A 25,552-nucleotide genomic window follows, 5' to 3' on the forward strand; every position below is an offset into this window, starting at 1 on the left:
TTCAGGGAATGGATTTTTGGTCCAGGGTAGATATTTTGGAAGCGGACTCTTCACAGACACTGTGCTGGCTGCATATGAGGCCAAGGGCCAAATGAGAAGGCTTGCTAACATCTACCTGGGCCAAAGGAAACAAGCCATCCACCCCCACGCCTGTGTTTGAGAAGTCCAGTGTTTGTATTGAGAAACCCGGCTCCAGAAGAGCCCCTGATGATGCTACAGGGCTCAGCTGCCTGATTTAGAAATGTGATTGATCTGTGCTGCAGCCTGAGACAGACCTGCACCAATGAGACCAGAGTAAGTGAAGAGTCATTCCTCACCTCTGACCCCTGCATCCAAAGGTCCTGTGCAGGGTCCCTTGGTGGGGCATTGTTACGTAACACAGTGGTCTGTTCTTTAAACTTCTTGAAAGACAAAAACAACCACTATGGTGCAAAGTGTTAGCTGGCAAACACAGGTTGAAACAAACTGACCACAAATAATAACTTTTGTTGTCTCTTAAACCTCAGTTAGGTGAGCTTGTAGGAATGTGCGGCTCCATACCTCCAGGGTACAAGCTGCACACAGTGGAGAGGTACTGTGTAGTTTTACCAAATATTTGCAGTAAAAAGCAATTAAATGGAATACATTTGTGGAAACCCGAACCTCTACAAATAATTACAGATAGAGTACAGTGGATCTAGTTTTCTGCGCAGGGTGTTGCTGGTGGAGAGGACAGACATCAGGCCTGGGAGGCAGCGTGTATTTATTCAGGTATTAAACGACCCCAGCTCTCCATTCTGTTTAATAACAAACACTCCAGGGATGCATGTGGGCCAAGGGAAACTCTCCATTTTACACAACAATAAAACAGCCAGTGATCTGGGCTCTGTGTTTGGACAGTTTGGAGTGTGGACTGCTGTCCAGGCTGCAGTCAAGTAAGGTGATGAAGACTGCAAAGCAGTGGCTCAATGTGCATGTCCCAGTGTGGATGCGGAAGGGGACAACTGACCTGCAGCTTCTTCTCAATACAGGTTATTTAGAGCAAGTGTACTAGCATAAATACATCTAGTTAGAGCAAGAGCAATGATCGCAACATAAGAGAAATAAAAATAACTGTGAACTAGTACTTGAGCAGACAGATGAAGAGACACATAGACGAAGAGGAATCACCTGAGTTTACATTGACCCTAGGTACCCTGAGTCTGCCATACCTGGCATATGAACACACCAAGGCAGGAGAACATGTTATCGGTTAAGAACACAAATTCAACAATAAATAAATATGAATAATTCTTTAACAGTAGTAAGTGTCAAATACTATTGTGTATTGTGTATTGTGAGGTTTACAGTGCATAGTTTTAATGTTCCGGGTTTACTGCCCAGTTTAAAAACATGAAACAAGTAATGAAAATATAATCAACTGTGACATGTTACATAACTTTGACGAAATAAATAAAACAGTATTACTTTTATGCATGTTAACAGTAATCTGTTACCAATTATAACATTTCTAGCAGTGATAGATAGCTAATATGATCAGTTTTGTGTGTGTATGTGTGTTTCAGTTTTTTTCTTTTTGGTTGATGAGGAATGCAGGCCAGTGGGGACGTGTCTCAGGTGCCAATACACACCATGTACTGTACAGCACAGTACACCGACCACACGCTATCTTCAGAAACACACACATACATACACACACCTCCAGCGTTCCATGAGATTCTATACATTCACATGCAACCTAAATGTGTGTTAATTAACCCACAGAAACAGAAGCACACATGGAAAACGCATACACATATACAGTAACTCATGTAACGTCCAACGTGCACCTTCTAATCAAACATCTGGAAACTGTTCAAAAAAATCCTTCTTTACTCCCTCTCTCTTTTTCCTTCTCTCCCTCTCTCACCCAGTTGTCGGCACGAGAGCCCTGTGATGAACCGCCTCCTCCAGTTGGCGTGTCTGTCATCGTGAGAGGTCGAACCACCTCATCTGTCAGCGCAGATGAAAGGGTGTTTATCAGACTGGTGGGTTTTAAACATGCCCTACATAGTTTATATTGAAATGATTATGATAGACAGGCACGACAGGGCACATCCCCTTGGCTTTAGAGTGAGGTAGACACAGACATAGAGAGAGAGAAAGAGATGAAGAGAGAGCTGTCTGTTTCTATCAAGCAATTTAGTGGCACATTAGATGAGACCACCTCACAGTGTGGCACTTATCTTGGCGCTAACTACCATGTTCAGTAAACTGCTAAATGCCAGCAATTAAACTTGCACTACAATATCACAACTGTGATTACTCATGCCACCAGAGTCGAAACACACCCACACATGTACACACATATAGGCCTCAGTCTCGGGATATCGATCAGCTATCTTTCAGACAAATGCTCCAACCTGTGTGTGCCGTTGCCACGGTTACAGGAAGACACTGTGAGACAACACTCGCATTGCCCCTCATCAATAAAGAAAGCACAGGAGGAGAAAGAGAAACCAGCTTCAATGAGGAGAGAAGATAAAAATGTCACCTCAACCATTGCTTAACCTCCTAAGACCCAGGAAATGCAAGCAAAGTACAAGCTTTTTTTGTTTTTTATTAATTAAGTGCCTATATTGGAAACATCAGGATGCTGTTTTTTCAGATGCAGTTTTTACATTTTTTATGGAATGTCCTTTATGGTTGACAGTTTTCTTTTCTTTTTTTTTGCACAAAGTTGTGAAACTCTTGTCTACAAATGTGGACAGAAAACCCATAGCTGGGTCTTAGGAGGTTAATGGAGCAGCCCCTGTGCAAAATAACAATGCAAATATGAAACTAAATGACATATATTAAAGCTGCAGGAGGCAGAAATCAGCAGGGAAATGCCCAAATATGAAAATCCTTCATTTTGTAGCTCTCTTAAGATAAAAAGAGATGACCTGACATTGTTTAATGTCATTATGGAAAAGTAAAGCCAAAATTGCTGTACATAATTTTGTCTAACAAAATCAAAACAGTGATCTGCCTATTTTAATGAAAGTGTTCCAAGATTTACTGGGTTTGTCCTCAGCCCAAAACCAATTGTTACACAAAGATCTAAGGAAATTTGTGCTGTAAGTTTTGTGGAATCCTGTAGATAGTTGAAAAAATAATAGTATGAAATGGTAAAAGTTTTGAAGGGACTATGTAACTTTTAGTACCTGAAACAAAACATACTTGTAATGTTTCCTCTGAAATGGAAAAGGGAAGAAGACAGGTGTCTCAAAATGTGGCATGATTTGACACCAACAGAGGTGCCTTTCCCAAAATCAGGGTCAGGACACAAAGCGGGTCACAGAGTTGTTCTTATTGGGTCAACAACTGTCAGTAAAATGCAAAACAATGAAATATGAATTTATTTTCTTTTTTATGGTAGAAGATGAATTTTCTCTGGAGGAGATCTTATCTAGCAATGTGAAATGAAAAGGAACTGTCTTAGACATAAATTATGTGATACGATGAAAATTATGTAAAGGATGCAATAACACAAAAATTACATAAAACACACAATTCATGATGCAATTTTTAAAAATTTGGGCCCTGAGGAAATACTCTGGATGTCAAGTTGAAAAATTTGGAAACCACAAACAGCAGAGACAATACTCACTGTCTGTAAGCAAAGGGAAGTTCAGTATAAAGTCTTATTCCCAAAAGAGAAATAGATAAAACTAGATAGGCCATTCAAACTCTTAGCCTTATCTAGGGTCTAAAACCTTACCTACACAAGGAAATTCAATTACTTTAAAAAACTTATAAAGAGCAGAGAGAGCTATAGCAGTAAAATTAAACTCAAGGATTAAAACATCTCCTCAGAAACATCCACATGTCTCCACAACGGGTCTATGCTCCTTCAGTCTTTCAAACTACAAATAGGAGCCGTAACCTTGCAGTGTATGAGATATAAAGCACACTGACTGGGTATGTATGGAGAAGTGTTGTGTTTGCATCACTTTAAGGGTGTGTTGTCAGATGCTGTGTGTTTCCCTGCTCGGTGCCCAGGTGATGGATGCTGATCGATGTGCACTGCCTGCTCTGTGTCTCTCAGCTCCCCTCAGTGCTGATCACCACTCAGGGATTTATGAAGCCCTGGGGCTGATCCACAGCTAAATTATGTGGGCGGGGCACAGCTGGACTTGCCTCCTATCCATCTTCTCCACTCAACTCAGGCCCGAAAACAGAGAGGGAACTTTTCATTTTTCGACCACTATAAATGCTGGGTTGTGTCAGGACCACAAATCACCTTGGGAGACAGAGTGGAAATGTTCACACAAGTTGCTGGGCTTGAACTTGACATCAGAGCAGTGGACAAGATGTTTTCCCAGCATGCAACTGCAGAGCCAGCAGAGACACACTTCCAATGTCAGCTGAGTGGCTGCAGTTTTCCTTGTTAACCTGTACCAGCTTTAGTTTCGAACACACAGATGCATCAAATCAGGCTATTTACTTTTTTTCTTTACTAACGAAAGCATTTTTATGATGGAAAAAAAGTAGGCCAATAGTAAACTTTCCTGAAGTTCTCCTAGGATTGTTGATCTGGAATTTACAAACAAAAACACTGTAATGTAATGCAGCCATCCATAGCTGTCTAACAAGCTAACTATGGCATTTGTGTAGCATTCTTGTGCCTAATGTTCTTATTTTGAGAATGACGGATGCATTTACTTCATCTGCAGCTGGATGGTGCTGTCTGTATGGCAGTGTGTATGTTCTAGTGAGACAGCAAGAGAAAGAAAAGAGAGAGAGACAGTGGCTAGCGTGGGCCTCACTGTTCAAACATCTCAAAGTTTGCCGACGCGTCGTCTGCCTGAGACAGCTCCGGCTCCAGGATTTCACACACCTACATGCCACATTCTCAAACTGCCTGACACTCGTTTTGCAAACATACACACACTGCGGCGTAGAGAGACACACACATGGAAAAGTGTTATACAATCTTTAAGAGCTTACTCACATCACACAAGGCATCCAGATTCTGACATGCAAAGAGCCAAGTAGCCATCACATGACCTGCTTCTTGTTCCTATGACAACTCCAAATTCTCTTGAAATATGTCTGTCACATGCAGGGTTTGGATGAAATTTGATGTGATACAGAGAGGAAACAGCTTTTACAGTGGTACAACCATTAACCACCACATATGTAACAGAAACTCATCACATGGCCAAAACACCCAATTTTATTAAAATGCATTTAGCAGAAAGATTTGGCAAAACATTTGGTTACAGAGCTAAAGAATATTAATAAGGTATTTTGTTCCTTTATACCTTGTCTGCCTCTCTCTGATCTAACAATGCAGGTAGAGGTGTGGATGAAACAACAGTGGCTCTGTATCTGTCTCTCAGCTCTGTATACAGTTAGTGACTTTGAACTTTCTGAAGAAACTGAACAGTTTGGTTTACAAATCATTCAGATGACAATAGCACTAGATGCTCAGAAGTCAATTTCATTTTGACTAAAGAGCTAAAATTTGACAGACAAAATATATATTATCTTTTGTACATCAAGGTTTGCTCCTGTACAAAATCTTCCATTTCAACAACAAGAAATATATAAACCAACACACACCTAAGACTAAACATAAATTCACCATACAAACACGGATTGAGGTTCTCACCAAAGGTTTGAACACTTTTGACCACTATGATTCAACCAAACTCAAAAACAGAATGCCTCTTCCTGCCTACTCAAAGACGACTCACAGACTGCTTTGTCCACCTCTGAGGAGAATAGGGCACCGCTGCCTGTTCGGAACAGTGTTTGACTCAGCTTGAACCCACAGGTCAGCGTCATTCAGCCAGACTGTTTGTTTAGAGGAAAGCCAAATCGCTATAATAATCTGTTTGGGATGTTTAGGCCCACGCTGTGTCGAACCTCTCCTCGGACCACCGTCATTGACGTCACCGGCGGGCTGTCGGAAGTGGAGAAATGCTCAACGGCAAAACCAACAACAACAACCTGAGGCAGAGGCAGTGACCGCGACCACAGCTCCGTGAAGTTGGATGTGAAGTGGATGGCGGGGTCGGGTTTGGCTCTGGATCACTCAGATACCAGTCATAGCAGGTTCAGGTAGACTTGGCCTCCTCTGTGCACACAGAACTCCTCACACATGCACATACACATACTTGGATGCATTTACTAACCTTTGCAGGTTTTGCCATCTGGCTGCAGGGTGAATCCCACGGGGCAGCTGCAGCGCACCCCTGTGGCTGTGTCTTTACATGTCCTGTCGCAGCCACCATTGTTCACAGCACAGGTCTCTGCAGACGGCAGAACAGAGATGGAAAAAAGAAACAGAAGGAGCGGGATGTTAACATGTGAGGACTGCTTCTGAAACACAGTCTCTCAATGCCATAAAATCTACTGACACTGAAGGTGATGTGGGTTGACACAAAGCTTCATGCAGTAAAAAATACACAGACAACAGCATAGCAGGATATGATGTACTCTTGTGTTTTCTCAAGTTACATGTAGCTTTGTCAACACACAGATGAAGAAGTTACATCTTAACACCCCAGTCATCAAAATAACAGTTTTATATGGAGATTAATACAATATATACACACAAAAAAAATCACAATCAAGATATGTTTATCACTGACAGCGATGTATCATTACAGTGAAAACAAAAATGTGAAACATGACACTGTGCTGATAAAGGAGGTGAATAACTGTTTGGCCCAAAGGTCGGTCCTGTTTCCAAAAGTGACCAGAAATCAGTTAACAAAAATAAAAAAGTAGGGTTAAGGTAAGTAGAGAGAAAAATAAAGTTAGTTCAGGGTTGAGTGCTGTAAGTCCAGAACACACCCGGCAGAACCAGTGTGTATATTTTCCTCCAGAAAAATGTTCTTGTACGTGGCGTAGATAAGGTTTGCTCGGACTTGTGAATATTGCCTGAGCTGATCCCAAAACAAACACGAGCTCATGGTAACTCTAGCTCACCTGCCCAGCCACTGTTGCTTTAGCAAAGCTCAGCACACACTTTCCCAATGGGCCTCGAGAAATGCTGAGGAGGCTGAAATTTGACAGTGACTCATGTTTGTTGAAAGAGATTCAATAAAACTGCACCTAATAAGGAAGTTTCTCTTAGTAACAGTTCTGTACTTGGCGGGTTTGAACTTCGTAACTCCAGAGAAAATCCTAGCCTGACACAGTTTTCGTGTGGAAAAAAATCTATTTTAGAATGAAATTCATTGACTTAAAAGTTTAAAAATGTTATTTAAAAACTTTCAAAATGACAAAGGTGAACTATTTTTTGTTATTTTCTTCAAAGTTGACATTTTGGAACTGAAAGACCTTTGCTGGACAGCAGTATTATGTAAATCAGAGATGTCCCTCTTTTTTTGGCTGCTATTCCCATTTAATTAAAATGCCAGGAGATTATGTGCCTGAGTGAAGTAAAGAGGAAATAGGAAAAGCCCTTTCAGGCTGGCAAACACATCCACATCTAGAGGTCAAGACATTAGCATAATGCCCTTTCAGAATGCAGAATCACAAACACGTCGAGCCAAGATAGCTGATGCTTTCTATCAAGAAACAGGAAGGTATTTGCAGATTTGTTTGTGTTCCTTCGTGTGGTTCCAAACAACATCAATCTCACGGCCTCTTTTCTTAATCTCTGTTTTCTAGCCTGCGTTTGTTCCCTGCTGTGTTTATTCATCAGAGCTCTGTGTTCATCATTTCCAGTCCTGCTCGTGTCTACTTCTCCCTCTGTAGAGTTTTGCAGTCACTTTACCTATTCCAAATACCACAGTGAGTTTTTCAGAAAAAGAGCAGGATGTGTCTGAATGTTGCACAGTATAGATGAAGGGAGTCTGGAAGGAGAGGTATTCGATCATTTAGGCAGTCTGTCTGATGGACCCTGAAGGGTACGACAGCAGACCCAGTCTGCTTCCCACTGAAGTGTGTGTGTGTGTGTTTGTGTGAGAATGTGTATTGTGTTACAGTCTATGTGACTGCATGGGTGATTGTGAATTGGAGTTTTCTGTGTGTAAATGTATATGTGCATGAGTAGCCTTAGTGCGTGTGGAGGTGGTGTTTATGGGTCAGAGTGATTTATACAGAGTACAGTGGGCCCTATCATTAGCTGAGGGTGAGTACAGTCCTGTTCAGAGCCCCTCTCTTGGCAGGCCACGCCCAGCCCCAGGGCCAGGCTGAGCAGGAACACAGACGCACCACCAGGTCTGATTGATGTCCCCCAGCCCCCTATACCCTCCACCTAACCCTAACCCTGAATATTTCAGCCTAACTCAGATTTCTATGTACTACATATTTTGGTATATAAAGGCATCAACAAGGAGTCATGCATAAATTAAGAAAAAAAAAATATACTGATGTTTTATCATTAATATTTTATGTGTGGTTAAGTTTTGATAATATTTGACTGATGAAGAAAGACAGCACAAGCAAACAACCCCACAGCTCCCTTTAGGTGTTCATTCATATGCTGCTGATATCAAATCTAATCACATGACATAATCCTTTCCAAAGGAACCAAAATGTCAATGGTCAATAGCTCTGATGCATACTCTCTCATGGGATTATGGGATTACATTTGTCTTACTGATTATGTTAATAAAAACTTGGGCTTTATTATAAGAAACTCAACAAAGAAGGTTTTTAAGGCTTTCAAGTACTTATTGATTTGAAGTTAGTCAGTTTTGATGTCATTTTCTAATGATACTGTTCAATGTATTTTTTTGTAAATGATATCCTCTCACAACAAACCAAAAAATCAGAAAACTCTTTTGCTAATTGACATTGGAGATGTCCTGAACATTCATTTACTGGCCAAAACCTGAACTTCATTTACATTTACTTGATTTTCCTAATGATTTTGAATTTAAAATTCTGTTTGCTGGAGTGGGGTGTGGGCAGATACTGGAAAGATGAAAACATCTGAATACAAGTTTTTGTTGGTGCAAACTGAACACAGCCAGGAGCTTTATCTGTAGTAACTCCAATACATCAGTGAGGCACAGACGACTGAGAGGAAAGACACAAAGTATACACATGTCTATCACACCCCTTGTACAGAAATGCTGACCGATGCAATCTGTTCTTTTTGTGAAATGAGGACACATTATGATTGAAGCTGAAGAAAGAACCCTTGTAAGCTGTGTATACTAAAATGTCATTCCAAGTAACAGCAACCTCTGCACTGTAAAAAGGTGAAAGGGCACAATCACCCTTCAGCACTCACCAATATCCCCTTTTGCACCATGAAGCGTTCCTAAATCAGCTGTCAGTCATTCTAATTTTGGCCTGTAATCATGTTATATGGATACATTTGTACACACAGACGCTTTGCTCCATCTGTCCTGAGGTGATAGTTTATTTGGAATCCATTCTATAGCCACCGTAGCACCACAGAGTCTTTCTTTTGACACTCGCACACTCACATGTGTCAAGCACCTGGCTCTGAATTTTGCTATTCATTCAATATCAAAATCTCAGAATTGCTTTTCATCCAGTTGGCTTCTCTTTTCTTCCCCTCTCACTCCCTCTCTTTCTCTAGCCTGTCCTCATCTCAGCACCGGTCTTTTCATTGCTGTCTGAGCTACTTTTCCATTTGTCTTAATCAATGTGTTGTTTGTCTGTGGGCAGAGACAGGAGTACCTCGTGTCAGAGGTAGCAGACAAACTGATAGCAGTGTCAAATCTAACATGGTGATGCTGTTTAGGTTGTGCCAGTGCAGCACTAGGGTGGCCTCTGTACTCTCAGCTACCATATGCATTCACACAAGAGTCCAGGCATGATGGAGGCCTCCATTATATATTTATTTAATAGTTTAATTTTATAAAAGACACTGCTCGTATTTACAAAATGAGCATATTTATGATTTGGTATCTAAATACAATAAGTCACATTTATGGGTGGATACATTTAGTTACAGCTGAGTTGGAAGGTGGCTTGGAAGTTCATAATATCTACATAAGACTTGGTTACATACAGTATCTGTAATTCAGAATTTTACGACTGAACTAATGTCAGCTAATGTGAGCTTATATCAGCAAGCACCAACTTCAATAGACATATGTATTATACAGTGTTACATAATGCCTGGAACATAGTCAGTTATATTGTGTGGTGACATCATGTCTATAGTGTACCTGTGATGTTGCAGTCAGACCTAACCTGGATTAACTGGAGGATCATCAAACAGGTGACAGGCTTGTGCAACAGGAACTGAAACAGGTTTAGCCAGTGGGGAGGAATAAAATATTCAGTTAAACAATAACTGAAGAAGATGTGAAGGACAGAGAGCAGAAAAGGGATGAGGAAGTATCCCTAAATCCAAATTCTCCACTCTTCTTCCAAGTTGCTGTCCACACTGGCAAGAACCTGCTGAAATAAAACTTGTGGAAGTATAAAGTATACTTGTTTAATACACTAGAGACTCTGATTTAGTGTACAGATCAACTGGAGAGAAGTCCTCTGTACCTCTGTTATTGAAAATAAAAGAAAGGTTATTGGTTATTGATGCTATAGGGAACATCATCACTTTCACAAAGAGTCCATTAGTTTTTGGGTTAAGTCTGGCTGGTAGAGTCACACCAAAACAAAACAAAAACAAAAACAAAAACCATTAGTTTATTATCAAAAGTTACAGGACAGAATCCTTTATAGATCAAACCATGACCCGCCATATTTTTTTATGTTTGATTAAAACTAGGGCTGTCAAAATTAACACATTAATGCAGATTAATCCAGGATCATGATTAATCTGATTAAAATTTTTAACACAATTAACCCATCTGAATGACTCTGAATGTCTCTGTCAACGCATTCCGGGCAGTTTGTCCAAGTAGAGTTACCATTGCACATGTGCAAATGGGCAGTTGATCCGGTAGTGACAGGTAGCAGAACCAACCCATAAAGATGGAAGACGCTAAACAGCTCGTTGGCCTCTGGATGGAAATATGAGGACAAAAAAACCCCAAGACAGAACAGTCGACCGACATAAAGTCTTATGCACTCTGCAGGAAGTTTTCTTTTCACCGAAACACTTCTACTTTAAAATACCACATTAACATGAAGCATATGTTAGTCGGGGATTCTGCTAGCACTTCGGCTAACACGTTGCCCAACCTGTGTTTGCGACAAACACGTTAAGAGCAGATATATTCCCTTCTTTCTTGAGTCTGTTTGCTCATGCAAAATGAAACGGGATTAATATAGATTAAAAATGAATGATATTTAATCATGATTAATAAAAATGTATCCACAGCAACCCTGTGACTAATCTGATTAAAAATGTTAATCGTTTGACAGCACTCATTAAAAGAGAATATTTGATACTGCAAAGTCCTCACCTGACATTTATGACAATAGAGCACCCAAAGAGAAACTCAAAAAACACACTGGATTATGTTTGACCAGTGAATTCAAAATTGCAATCCAGGGATGGTCAGAAAAAATAACCTTCGACTTCATGTGTTTCACTTTCAGTCATCCCACCACATGTACAAATTTTTTACATAGATGGCACATTTTGGAAAAATTATTATGATTTGGGGTTTAAAAAGTTTAGACATTTAATCTTCAACATCCTAACAAATGTAATCCCTCACTGGAATGAATGGGGACTTTCTTTGTACAATACTATATTTACATGCACAAAATAACAGTTTTTGCCCTTATTCTTCGCTCTTTACTTGGCTAATGACAATGAATATACCACTGTAATTGCTGTGTACATGCAGCTGTGCATAACCAAATTAATAATAAGGTTTATTCAGTATTTTTCACTGATGGATGAGCTTCCATTGTGTGAAAACAACCTCCCTCTTTCATTTCTTCAAACGCCCTCTTGAAAAGGTGAGCTTTTTTATATTTGCAGATATCAAAAAACGTGTTTAAAACTTATTCTTTTATAATGTTAAAAAAGATGTTAATCTCCTTCCAATCAGAAATGCAGACTTTTCTTTGGAGTATGCATCTTTATATCCAAATAGAATATGCTGTTTGCATGACCTGTGAACTTCAGAAGATTGTTGTCACATTTGTAATGTAGGCATGGATGTAAATGTACTCATTTATTATTGTTACAGAAAGTCTTGATAACTGGGATTTTCAACCTTTTGGGGGGTTTTTAGGAGACGCATCCTGTTTTGTAACTTGGGTTTTAAAAATAACTGAAAATAGAAGATGTAATATTTGAATGAAGGTACAGCTGAAAAAGTAAATGTTAGTGACTGAGGAAACCTGAGAGCCATCCAGAACTGGGGAGGTAGAGTCAGGGAAGAAGGGTTTAATGGAAAACAGCGACCTCTTTTACTCCTTCTTACACACATTAGATACAGTTGCAACAAAACCGTGACTGTTGCAGAGTAGACACAGTGGGCACTAAAGGTTTACAAAAAAACAAAAAACAAAACCAAAAAAAGGTAAAATAAAGACAGAGAGAGGAGGACGAGGAGGAACGGAGAGGTGTAGAGTCGGGGATACAAGCACAAGCGCCATGGCAACACATAGAAAGAGGAAGAAAAGAGTTACCCATAAGTAGCCGCCGTTTCACCCGCTTGTCCACATCAGCTACTGACGTGGCATTGAACTCAGAGCTCTCAATTGCAGCCTCATCTTTCTCTAAAACACAAGTGACAAGGGGACAAACAGTGAGCAGCAGGTTAATGAGAAGCCCAAATGACCAGACCTTCAGCCCCTCTTGGCGTTTGAGCAATAAACCAAAGCCAAGAAGCAAGAAGCAATGAAGAAGCGCTAAAATCCCTGTTAGAGTGTTAATCCCCAAACAAATGATAATCCCCCAGAGCAAATCAAAAGAATAAAACAAAATAAATGAAAATGATCAGTGTGTAGCTGACAAATTGAAGCGGTAGGTAGGCAGGAAGGTAGGTAGGGAAGGGAAGGAGGTTCAGGGCTCATAAATATAAAAAAAAAGGAAATAAACATAGCAGTATGTGGATTTGGGGTTGGAATGGGGTTGGAGTGAATGTTAAGGGGGATTTTATTTCTGATGTCGAAGTTGCTGTTGTTGCCGATGGAGTTTCTGTCTTCCATATCAAACAGCCACACTTTGTCAGCAATGATTCCCTTGTGTTAGGATGAAGGAGGAAGACAAGAAAGAGAGTGAGGGGAATCCGACATTTCCAAGACAAGTTGCCTTAAATGTGGGCACAGAAGTAGAGGAGAGGGAGTGACGATGACAACAAGATAGACGAGAAGGGTGGTGCGGGGAGGAGGACAAGAGGTCAAACAACAGGGGAAGGCCCTTGAGGAACCGATCGATGACGAAATGATTGAGAAGAACAGGATGAACAGAGTAGGAAAACAGAGCAAGAGAGAGAGAAAAGCAGTCCCATCATGGCCCACAATGGGAGACGTATATGAGGGTAGGAGGGGTGCACACACTGAAAAATGGGGTTGGAAGGGGGTAGGGGGAGTGTGGGGAGGGCATGCAGAGGAATAAAAAAGCAGGAGGAGGTAGTCTGGGGCAGCGCTGGTTGCCTGTTTGTCTATGGAACACATCACAACTGGCTTTAACAGTCAACGCTGGAAAAATCATGTCCCCAAGTGGGGCAGCGGAGGTGGGGAGGGGAGGGAGGGGCTGATGGGTGGAGGGAGGAAGGTGAGGTGAGGGGGTACAGGAAGGAAGAAAGCTTCGGTAACTGTTAAGATGTCATGCATGTGCTCCAATGTTAGGGATGGCGGGTTTGATGATGGGCTGAGTGAGGGAGGCAGCCTTTCACTGGACCTGAGTCATTAGGGCCTGAATGAGCATCTCTCTGTGAATGGACGCCACTTGCTGTAATGGGACCGGTCTTTGATGTACACATAGTCCTGAGGGGTGGGATGGGGGACTATGTGTGTGTGTGTGTGTGTGTGTGTGTGTGTGTGTGTGTGTGTGTGTGTATGTGTGTATGTGGGGTTAGATGAAGTAGCAATTAATGTCCCTTCCATTGGCCCGACGTGGGCCGGCTACCACTTTTTCTCTCTCCTCTCAGGCGCTTGATGGACAAATTGGAGGACTCTCTGGAGTACACTCAGGAATGAATGGAGGCTTTCTGGTGCGCAGCAAACGGGTGAAATGTGCTTGTGTGAATGTCCGTGTGTGATTGTAGAAATGGGAGTTGGAGCATACCAGGGTACATGCTTTTGAGCGTCTGCTTGCTTGAGTGTGTGAAAAAATCTGTCCGAGAGGGAGATAAAATGAAAGTATGTGTTTGTGTGTTTGTGAGAGGTGGCTGGGCAAGACAGGTTGAAAAGGGGTGGGAAGAGAGGAGTCCCAACCGTTCGCTCTTTAAGAGTCTTTGGAACTAAGCAGTGGTTGGAGGCCCACAGAGAGGGGAGTATTTAGAGAGCCAGACCTATACAGGACAAGGAGGCGGAAGAATTAAACCATTCTAGGCTACTATAGCTAGGAGGAATATGGTAAAAACCAATGCACTGGAAGAAAACAGAAGGACCAGGATTGCTAATAACAACAACAATAACAATGTACTGCAATTTAAAGTAAATGAAAAAATAAATAAATAAATAATTGGAAAAAAAACAAAAACAAAAACAGAAAGAAAAAGGGGAAACTGCAAAAATGCAGCGCAGGCTCTCCCATGCAGCTGGGCAAGCAGACAACTGACAGACGGAAAGATTAATGACAGAGGTGGAGGCAGACAGACAGACAGATAGCATGTAACTTACATGTGAGTGGACACATGCAGTAGATTTGGCATATTATCAAGATGTAAGAGTGAAGAAGGGTGTGCAGAACAAGTCCCTGCCTTTGTATTATGGCATATGGTGCAAAGAAGGGGGTTGATGGATGGGATGAAGCATGGTTTGGTGTAAGTTCTGCTTTTTTGTTGCTCAGCTTGGTCGTTTTTTGTTTTGTTTTCGGGATAAGAGGAGGATGAGGAGGTGGTAAGAGAGCTGGAGGAGGAGAAGGAGGTTAGGTTTGCTTTCGTGGGAGCTTTACCTAAGATCAGGCTGCAATTGAGATGTCCGATTTGAACCATAGAGTATAGGACGTGGCCCCCGACCCCCCCACCCAGAGTCACTCTTTCCTCTTGTACACTGAGGATTAAGTCTTATTTTTTAACATGGATGCTCAGACAAGACAGGCAATCAGGTACTATCACCAGAAAGCAGGAGGCGGAGGGAGGAGGGAGAAGGAGCAGTGCTACATAGATAGGGTAAAAAGGGGTGGGTGGGTGGGTGGGTGGGGGGTTAAAGGTAGGCCCATTGAGACACTCAGACCAAGCACAGAGGTCTTTTCTCTCGTCAAAGTGTGAGAGAGACAGAGAGAGAGAGAGAGAGGAGAGAGAGAGAGAGAGAGAGAGACAGAGACAGAGACAGAGAGAGAGAGAAACAGAGACAGAGGGATAGAATAGACACAAGACAACGGGAAAAGAAGGGAGAGGAGGGTTCCCGCTCGCTCTCGTTCTGCATCCTCTTCAGAGACTTTCCTTAATGGTGTGTTCTTGCTTCTTCAAAGCAGCTGGAAAGGGAAATGATTATCTGCAGTCAAAACCTGGTGCTGCTGAACAGCAGCACTGCCTTCTTCACAGAGACAAAGTGTGAGAGACACAGTGTACAGACAGAGGTATTACCAGTGTTTGAACACAGCAGGAAGGCCAGCACATCAAAACAGCAGATAACAACATAATGTTGGGATATATCTCGAAACAGTCAGGAGAACTTTATGTCATGTGGTTGGGCAGGTGGTTATAATCTCACACTCTTACATGTAACGAAGGGTAAAATCACACTTAGGTCTTGTTTTCTTTGGTTTAAACCACATGGAAAAGTTTACTTGTATTTTTTATTTGGTTAATTAAAGTTTACACTGCCCAATTACAAATGAACCAGAACTTGTAAACAAAAGTCACGTGAACTACCAAACAGCTCATTAATTGGAGAGACATTTGGTGACCTGTCCTCCTGCCAGGCTGGAGATTCTGCTGCAGCAGGGGAGTAAAAAAAAATACTGATTCAAGTTCTTTATCAGTAAGAGCTGCTAAAAGACACTTTTCTGGTGTTTGAATCAGTTCAGAATCTTTAATGGGACAAATAAGACATCAGTCTAGACTGTGGTTTTGACTTAGTTCATTTTGTTATGCTAAAACTGAGGAAGTTGTGGTTATCAGTTGATAATTTAAGTCTTGTGCCTACAAAACCTGGATTCTTGTGTTGTTTTTGTCCAACGTTTTGGAGCCTCTTTTAAAAGATGCTATCTGAATTCAGCAGTGGAGTTGCAGGAGGGGTCTACGTACACCTCAAAACATATAATGCAGCACTTGCACAGTGCACTCCCTTCAGTTACATTAATATATCTAACTACTTCTATCACAGAACCAACTAATTACCATAACCAGAGCCCAGTTCACATATATCAGGTGTGAATGCTATTAAGTTGCACACACAATTTAATAACTAATTAAGTATTAAACCAAAGATGGAACAAATCCAAATAGATTATCTCTATGGAATGGCCACATATTTGTAGCACACATGCACATTGTGAGCAGCATGAATTCAGTAGTTCATAGGCAAACGAACTAAATAAAAGCTGCACTGTATCTGGATGCTTGCAAGAATAGGTCTGCAATACCTGAAATATAGAACAGTACTTGAAGACTAATTATGAATTTAAAGTGCATAATTATTAATGACCAACCAGGCTCCATAAATTACCTTGATGACACCAACACACGATAACAGACTGGATAAAAATCCTGAAAATCCACTGTATGTCTATTATTACACTGTAGGCAGGGTGGAGTTAACAGAGTCATGTACAAATCCACTTACCTGGAATGCCTCATTCATCCTCTACTGATTAGACAACTAGCTGGGTGAAATTTAATATCCTCTATGTTGAGAGCCAGGATGCAAAAAAACAGTTCTGTTGACAGTCATATGTATAAATGAGCTTTTAGGTAGAGAGAGCTGCCTGCTGGTCCTGGCGTGGTCCACTGAGTTGAATGAGTTTGGACATGATAAATGTTTTTTTCAGAGGTAGAAATGTGTCAGTCATTCATTTCCACCAGTCAACTAAATGATATTTCTCTTACTCCAAAAATGTTAGTGTTTGTTCCCTGGCTCTGATATGTTTCCACTGTGACAGATTATCCGAGACTGTGCGTTTCTGAGCCATTGATGATTATGAGGCAGGCATGACTGAGCAAAAAAGACCTCATGGTTTTCAGTTTTTGCCTTTAATTCCTGCTTTAATGAACAATCTGCTGCAGTTTGGTCCTATCCCTAAAGGTAGTCTCCCCAAAAAAGGTTATTTAGTAACACATTGTTTGAAGTTTGTGTGAGATTTTTCAAGGTAGTGGGCTCAACTGTAACTGTTTAACACAGAAAGACCATAATTGTACACAACAATATCCAGCACTGAAGGGAACATTTGTAATGAACAGACCATCTATGGCAAGGCTTATGCGCAAAGTGAGAGAAATGTGTATAAAAGCAGGGCTTCACTTCACTTGGAGAAGTAAAGAAATTGGGCCCATTATCTTTAGCTGGATGTAGAGAAAAAGGGAAGGGTGTATTTTAAAGGCCAACAATTAACTATAACAACCACTAACATTTTTTTTTTTTTTTTTACAGAGTTCTACAAATGCAATACACAGAAATCAATGTGCACTTTTCTTCTATTACAGAGCACAATCCACATTTTTGTGCTTTAAACAAAAATATCTAGATAAACATATGTTTTTCTGATTTGAATTAATCTGACAAAGGTGAGTGCAGTGCATTTATGACTACTGGGTACAGTATATTACATGTAATATTGTCACAGCCACATCATGCAGTAGTGATTTAGGTATATAATGCATGGTCCCAACAAGGTGGAGTGCTGGAATAAGGGGCAGAACTCTCACGGAGATATGAGCTTCACTGGCGTGCGATCATTCAACAACACTCGAGAAGGAGGGAAGCCAATGTGGATGTCACTCACCGATGCAGGTCTTGCTGTCTGAGTGCAGGGCGTACTTCTGATGGCAGCCACACACCGGCCCTGTGTCTGTGTCATCACATGTGTGCTGGCAGCCGCCATTTCCATAGTTACATGTCACTGAAAGCAGCACACACACTCACAGTCTGTCTGTGTTCTTGAATGTTTACAAGGTTAATGATATATTTATTTTAATTATCTAAACATTTAATTTAGTCGAATAAAATCTGGAAACACACTAAAACTAATGAAGTTAATAATAGTAACCTTTTGAGTATGAAGGCGAAATTTACAGTAATGAGGATAAAGTCACATAAGCCTAGCAGTGACTAGACAGTAACTGGCAGTGACACCTTTTACATTTCCACATCATTTTGACTTTCTTCCAGTGTGATTTCTGTATGTTTTCTGAAACCAGTTGCTAAACTTTTCCGTAACTTTGCTACATCAGTTACATATGATTCTGTTTATCTTGGAGTATCTTTAGTCCTGGAAATTGATCATTTGTTACAAGTAAACTCCATTACTCAGCCTCACTGCCAAAATCAGTGATAACAGCCACAATACTGTATAGTCATTTTTATACAGAAATTTCTGGTTGAATTTTCTGTGAAAATCCAAACACTCACTCTCAAGTTCGTCCTGAGTTCTAATGTAAGATTTACGGCTCACACAGCACAACATAAACTCCAAACTCCAAAACAAACTTGACTAAAGCACACGAGCATGCACAAATATTTAAATCTCAGAACCCTAAGGTGTGGGTCATTTAAGAAACTTTCAGAGACCAAGAAGATCAAAAAAAGGACAGAGAAGGGCGCAAGATGGACAGAAAAGGCTAATACATGAGATACTGAGTAGAGAAGAAGTAGGACTGCAAGAAAGAGAGGATAGCATAAAAGGGTAAAAATGTTAGAAAAAAAATTAAAGGGTAAAAACACATAAACTGAAATTGGACATGACAAGAAGATGTATGCGTGTGCAAAGGCAATGCAGACATAACTGTCATGTCTTTCATCCCTCATTTACAACTGTCCTGTGCTGCGGTCCTCAACAGGCTGGCAAAGCACATGGTCTCTTGCTGCTAATGAAATATTACCACAGCGGGGGACTCATTAGAGCCTTTCAGAGGTTTTCACCATCCTTACACTCTCACAGCCTAAGAGGAGAACAGGATGTGTTGCCAAACAAAGTGTAACTAAATGCTTATTTTTCCCCCCTAAAAAACAACAGCCCCTAAATTCCATGGCTGGAGGCAGTCTGTGCGAAGAGTGAGAAAAAGGGATGGAACGATTAGGGGTTTTCGAGACCTGACTTCTCTCTCTACTGAATCCTTCAGCACCTTCAGCTTGGCCTGAAACGCTTAAATGATTTTGGTATTAAATGTCCACCCTCATATTTTACAGCTGAAGGTCCACTGGAACTTGTCCATCATTGCTATTACAGATGTTTATTACAGGAACAGTTTAGATCCTTCAACACAACCGTATATAACCTCAATAAAACCAAGTCTATAAAACAAAGTGTTAATACCTTGCTGGCACGTGAATTGTAAAATAAAGTGACAAGTCAGTCGACTTAAGACTAACAGATAACAGAAAAGCAATAAAACACCTAGAAATTACCATAAGCAGTTCAGGATTTAAAACTAATTTTGGTACTTGGTAACACAAATTAGGTTAATAATAGAACATGTGGTGTTACTTTGCTCAGCATCTAGTTAGATTCATGAACCAAATGCCACATATGCTTTATCTAAAAACATATTTATTTCATGGAATATATGGCAATATTCAGTTTATCTGTGTCAATGTGGGGCAGCACCTAAAGTCAGCTGTGATACCTACATGTACAGTCTTTTTGATTTTTGGCCAGTTCAAATCCAGGACGGCACTCGCAAGACACCCCCCCTTTTCCTGGTGCCTCTCTGCAGATGTGGGCACAGCCATGGTCCTTGTTCATGCAGTTCATCCCATCTGTGCAGGAAAGAGGAGAGAAGAGAGAATTTTAATCACACCGGAAAATGAAATCAGAAGTCTTTGTGTAAATTTGCATGTCCTGCAGTTAATTTTTTCCTTTAAAAAAGGAAAGATACTTATCAGTTATTTCACAAAGTAAGAATATCATAGGTTGATATGAGGTCCTATGATGTTCTAAAGAAAACCTACTCAAACTTTTAGTTGCTTGAAACACAGCAAAAAACACATTCACAAATGATAGGTTAGTAAAAGGCAACAGTGAGAGAAGTGTGGCTGCAGATCTGTGACTCATCCTGCTGATGAACTCTTCAGGACAGATCTGAAGTGTCAGACCACTTATTTCCTTAAATAAAAGCTGAAGGTCAGTTTCATATTTTGTGAAATCCTGTCTGAAGCTCTTCTATACTCCCTCATATATGAATGTATTTTTGAAAATACTAAAGCATTTCCTCCTCTTCATCAGGCCCAATCAAACTTGAGCCTTCATTTACAGCTCTGCTCAGGCCACAGTGTTCTGAGCTGTCATTGATCTGAGGCTTCTTCCTGTCAGTACTGGCAAGAATGGTCTTCCCTCCTTCTACTCTTCCTCAGTTCCCCCCATTCCTTCACCCTTGCCTATTTGATGTGGCCCCAGTCTAATCCTAGTGATTTACAGAATGCACCATGAGAGTAATATCTGAAATAGGCCAGTGTTTAAATCTTCATCAGCAGGGAGAGGAGCGGGGGGAGGAAGTGAGGAGGTGGAGGATGGGCCAATCCTCTCTAGAGAGGCAAGCAAGGAGGGAGAAGCAGGCCAAAGATATCACTGAGCTCCAGGAAGAACTGGAAAAGTTAGTTTGGGAGTGTGCGGATGTCTGCACATCATGGCACAATTAGATGTCTTCACTCACAAAAGCTGGTTTGTGTGGTGTTGTGTATGGGACGACTCCTACATGTCATTATACTTCAAGGGGATGAACATTTCAAATATGATGCTCTTTAACATTTTTTATTTCTCTGGAATGAGCACATCAGACAGAATGGAGGATATATTTCTCTTCAAGGACAGACAAAATGAACTTCCAGCAAAACAAAATGAACTCCTTTTTGCATGTCAGCGTATCCTAATAGCTGTGTGCTTCATCAAAAGAAAAGCTCAGTAACACTTAACATCTCCACAGCTGCAGTGAGCTAATTTTCATTGCTATTTTCAAGATCTCAAAATCATTCTTTCGGTCTTCAGTTGAGTAGTTTGGCTATTTGGAGCTCAGGTATACTTGTGTCTTTGTCCTATATTGGAATAAAGAACAATTATAGAATTTCACAAAGTTATGCATCTTGCCCTGCCTGCAGCATGATGAATTCTAATAGACCTACAGTAAGTTAGTGGTAGGATTTAGCATCTGCATTAGCATTCATTTGGATGCAAATAAGACTCCAAATGCACTTTGTTTTCTAAATAGTGCCTGTTATTAAGGGGTTAGATTTAGGTCAACACATTTATTGTGTGTTCTAGATGTAGACATGTTTGCAACCCAGAAAAGACAGAGGACTCCTAACAAATTATCACAAACTGAAAGTAAACATCAGGAGACAAACAATACACTAAGGCACCAGGTTGAATGATACAACAACACTTATTATTGAATGTGATTGTTGTTGAGGAAAATTGAAAAATAACAAAATTCTACAAGTGGTAAACTTCTATCTTTGCTTTTTTTTTTTTTTTTTTTTGGGGGGGGGGGGGGGGGGGGCGCTTATACATTTTACATAGACTTGATTCAAGGATATGCCTCTTCCTTGGTCCCCATGGTGAATAATGTCCCATCATGGAGCCCATGAGCACTACAAGTACCTCATTAGGGGGCCATTCCTACAGAGTCCCCTTCTCAAACAGAAAGACCTTTGTTACATCAAACACTTCCATTTGGTCCACTCCTAACAGGACTGTTCATCAAAGTCCAAAATCAAAGATCCATACCTCTCAAGATGCTGAATTCAGACAGTAGATTTTATTTCATATTAAGTGTAAACATTCAAAAATGAAGAGCTGATTCTAGCCCACTGTACTCTGGCCCAGAGAGAGAGAGGAAAAAAAGCACAATGAAGCTAGAAGGTTAAAAAAAAAAAAAAAATGTTGATAGTTGCCAGAGCATTCATTGGATCTGTTTGAAAACTAAACTCATAAGAAAGCAGTGTATCTACAATCAATTTAAACCTTGGAGAAGTCAAATAAACGCGGGCAGGAGGAGAAGGTGCACACAGGATCAGGACTCAGCACAACTGAGCTTAAAACAGCAAACAGAGCAGTGGGCACGAACTGTGCCTGATGTGATGTGACTGCACAGCCGACAGCTCACAGAACAGAATCACCCATGAGTCATTGGACCCATATTCAGTCACAACTGACAGTATGTTTTGTTTATCTCAGTGTCAGAGCTGGACAAGATTCATCACATTTTTTTATTTAAGTCAGAGACAACTGTGTCAGGAATTGATCATTTACAGTACAATAAGTGGTTACAAATAATCTGAATGACAAGGTTCTGTCATCTGAAGGAATTCTAAAAAAAAAATAATGCTAGAAGTGAAAAGAATTCAAAGAGACTAAGAGACACACTCTCCTATAATAATCACATGAATAATAAATTATATTAATATGAACAATATGAAATGAAAAGGCAACAGAAGGAGGCTTCTTGAGGGAGCTACAGTGTAACGGAGCAATAGTATGAGCAAAAACAACAGCACTGAGGGTATACATTTGTAATGCACTGAACACCTGCAAGAAAATGACTGGACCTTAGCAGACACACAGCTGTGTAACCTGTAAAGCATTCTGCAACCAGCACGACCTAATCAGCATGTTAAGCTTCCTTCATGCACATTTAATGTTCTTACTTTCTGTTCAGCACAATCCTCATCCAAACTTTATTATACTACAGATAATAATTGTAAAAGAATACTGTTGAGTTTATGTTTTGACCATGCAGTGACATCAGTACGTGTTTACACACAAAAAGGACAAGAAATATTGTATAAATAAATAAATAAATAAAGGCTTTTTTTTTATTGTGCCATTTTTTTTTCTTACTAAACATGAACTCAAGCCAAAGACAAAGGATCATTCAGTAGTTTTCTCTATCAAAACTATATATGCTGTATATAAACAATATCAACACAAGGTGTTGAGAGGGCATCTTTGGCATTAAGTGTTTTAAAAATATTGAAATAAAACAAATTTAAACATTATAACAAACAATCGAGTTGCATTTTGAGTTTTTATTTATCATGAAAGGTCACAAAAGAAAGCACTAATCTAACTTTTGTGATTCAGGCATTTTTTCACAATTTTTTTTTTTTTTTTTTAAACCTCAACTAACTGAATTAGCCCTATATTATAATGCTATGTTTAGGGTAAAGGCCATGTCACAATTACACGGAAAGGCCATGGATCAAAGCACGAGTAAAACCATGCACGAAAAAGAAAGAACGTCATCCTGTTTTTAAGTTCAGAGCTTTGTTATCTCATCCATCTACCCAAACTCCTCCCTACACCAACTTTGTCATTTTATAACATCATCAGACTTCTGTTGTGGCTCCAGATGTCACTAGAATGGCAAGTTGGAGTTTCAGACCATGCCTCCTTGATGTCCCAACCCAGCAAAACATAACTATGGGTTATAGACTGGAAGTAAGAATGACATGACATCGACAGTCTGTAATGTAACTGTAGGATAAGGATATACATACTGCACTACAGTATGATTTTTAAAAATTGTATGTTACAGTTTTTGCTGATTACTTACATGCTAAAAGTGACCATGTTTACAAAAGCACCAAAACTGTAACCTTAAACAAACATACCAACCAAAGCACTGACAAACTTTGTGCTTTGTAAAATATCTGCCCTTTTGCAACAAAGTTCTTACAAAAAACTTGGTACTATTTCCTAATCAGAGAGCGCTTCAGCACTACAAATAGACCTCAGGTCAGCTGACACTTTTTGTGAGAACTATAGAAGTAGTGAAAACGAGAAACTGTAAGAGGAGGAAAAGACAAAAACAAAGATGAGGACGAGGCAACTGACAGACACATATTTACAACAACGTCAGGGTTTCACTGTTTCTGCCAGAAAGGACTCAAGAGGACAATTTCCATAAACCACGATACTACTACACTTTCTGTTGACCATTGTAAAACGATCTTACAGTTTGTTTCTATTTTTACAGTAACATATTCCACACATTTCTGTACTATACAGATGTCCAGAACTGTAACAATGTATCACAGAGGTCTACATGAGAAAAGTAAAAAAGCATACAAAATACTGCAGATAGTGGTGTTTTGTACGAAGTCCCTCAGTGTCTTTTTTATGCTTTCAAAGTGTCATTCATATGTGTAAATTATTTTGTTTCAAAACTACCTCATTAACAGAATATTTTTAGGTTTTGGTAAAGAAGTAAGATATTTTGCTATAAGTGTGTCTTAATACGTTTGTGTGTAAAGCTCTGAGATAGTGTGCCAAATTCTGTAGTAAGCAGTATGCGAACATTGCATCAGCATGCTATAAGTCAGGTTAAATGAAATCAGTGTACAATATTTTCACTGCACTCTTCTTAAAAGTGAGGCCATCATCTTCTCGACTATAGCACTTAACAAAAATGAAAATTCAGAAAGAAGTTTGACATGGTGCAGTTTCTTCTTTCCACCTCAGTGTACAGCTTTGTTTAGATTGGGGAGGTCAGTAGGTTTACAACTACTGAAGTTCCTCACTGGGAGCCCCAGCAGGTCCAGATAAAACACTGAGACACGTCTTCATGGCCCAGCAAGAGCCCCCAGGACATAGTCTGTCTCCCACCCTCTAATGCACAGTCTCTCTGTCTCTCTTATTATCGTCTGTCTTTCTTTCTTTTTCCCACTCACAGCACTTCTTTATCCACCTCTCTGCACATCTCTCTGCTTCTCTCTCAGGAACTCTGAGTCCAGATGAGGTCCAAGCATATCACAGTCATGTTATTACAACCCGACTCTTGTAGCGTTACTACCCAAAGCCCCAAAAGTCTGGCTGGCAGAGTTAAGACAGAAAGAGAGCTGGACAGAGACAACTAGAGAAAGCGAATCTGCCATCAGAAAAAGAAGAGAGGAATGTGAAAGAGAAAGGTAGAAGGAGAGAGATGGGGAGAGGATAATTTAGGGCCTTGCAATCACTCTCCTCCTTGTTTCCTCTGAGGCTGATGAGGAATGAGGTGATGCTGAACGCCAGTCGCACAACCTGATCTCTTCCACAGGGACACGCAGAGAAATTTCACAGCTTCATTCAACTGTGAAGCAAATTGAATGTGAACTTTCACAAGTGTTGCAACATTTAAAGTCTGAAAAAAACATCTTTAGCAACTATAGCAACCACTGTATGACTATATACTGTTACTATATGAATCAGCTAATATGAAAAAGATCCATTAAGAATAAAAATGAAAAACATGCACATCCAACTATTGTCTTCTGTCAGTGTCTTGAAAAATTACCACAGCATATTAGGGCCACATAAGAAAATAAAAACGCTTGTCATTATGAGAATAAAGTCATTATTTCATGAGAATAAAGTTGTTAATTAACAAGAATAAAGTCATAGTTTTAAAAAAACTCATTATCTAACGAGAATAAAGTCGTT

At 40.2% G+C, this 25,552-nt stretch overlaps 1 protein-coding gene across 1 annotated transcript in view; it reads right to left on the reverse strand.

Moving 5' to 3' along the window:
• scube1 (signal peptide, CUB domain, EGF-like 1) overlaps positions 1-25,552 on the reverse strand; it is an 87,840-nt gene that overhangs the window by 24,059 nt on the left and 38,229 nt on the right. Inside the window, 4 exon segments of the mRNA XM_030149886.1 lie at positions 6,144-6,260; positions 12,499-12,588; positions 17,924-18,040; positions 19,768-19,896. Of these exon segments, the coding sequence (XP_030005746.1) occupies positions 6,144-6,260; positions 12,499-12,588; positions 17,924-18,040; positions 19,768-19,896 (453 nt within the window).

The sequence above is a fragment of the Sphaeramia orbicularis genome, chromosome 12 (genome assembly GCF_902148855.1).
Source record: "Sphaeramia orbicularis chromosome 12, fSphaOr1.1, whole genome shotgun sequence".
Lineage (NCBI taxonomy): Eukaryota > Metazoa > Chordata > Actinopteri > Kurtiformes > Apogonidae > Sphaeramia > Sphaeramia orbicularis.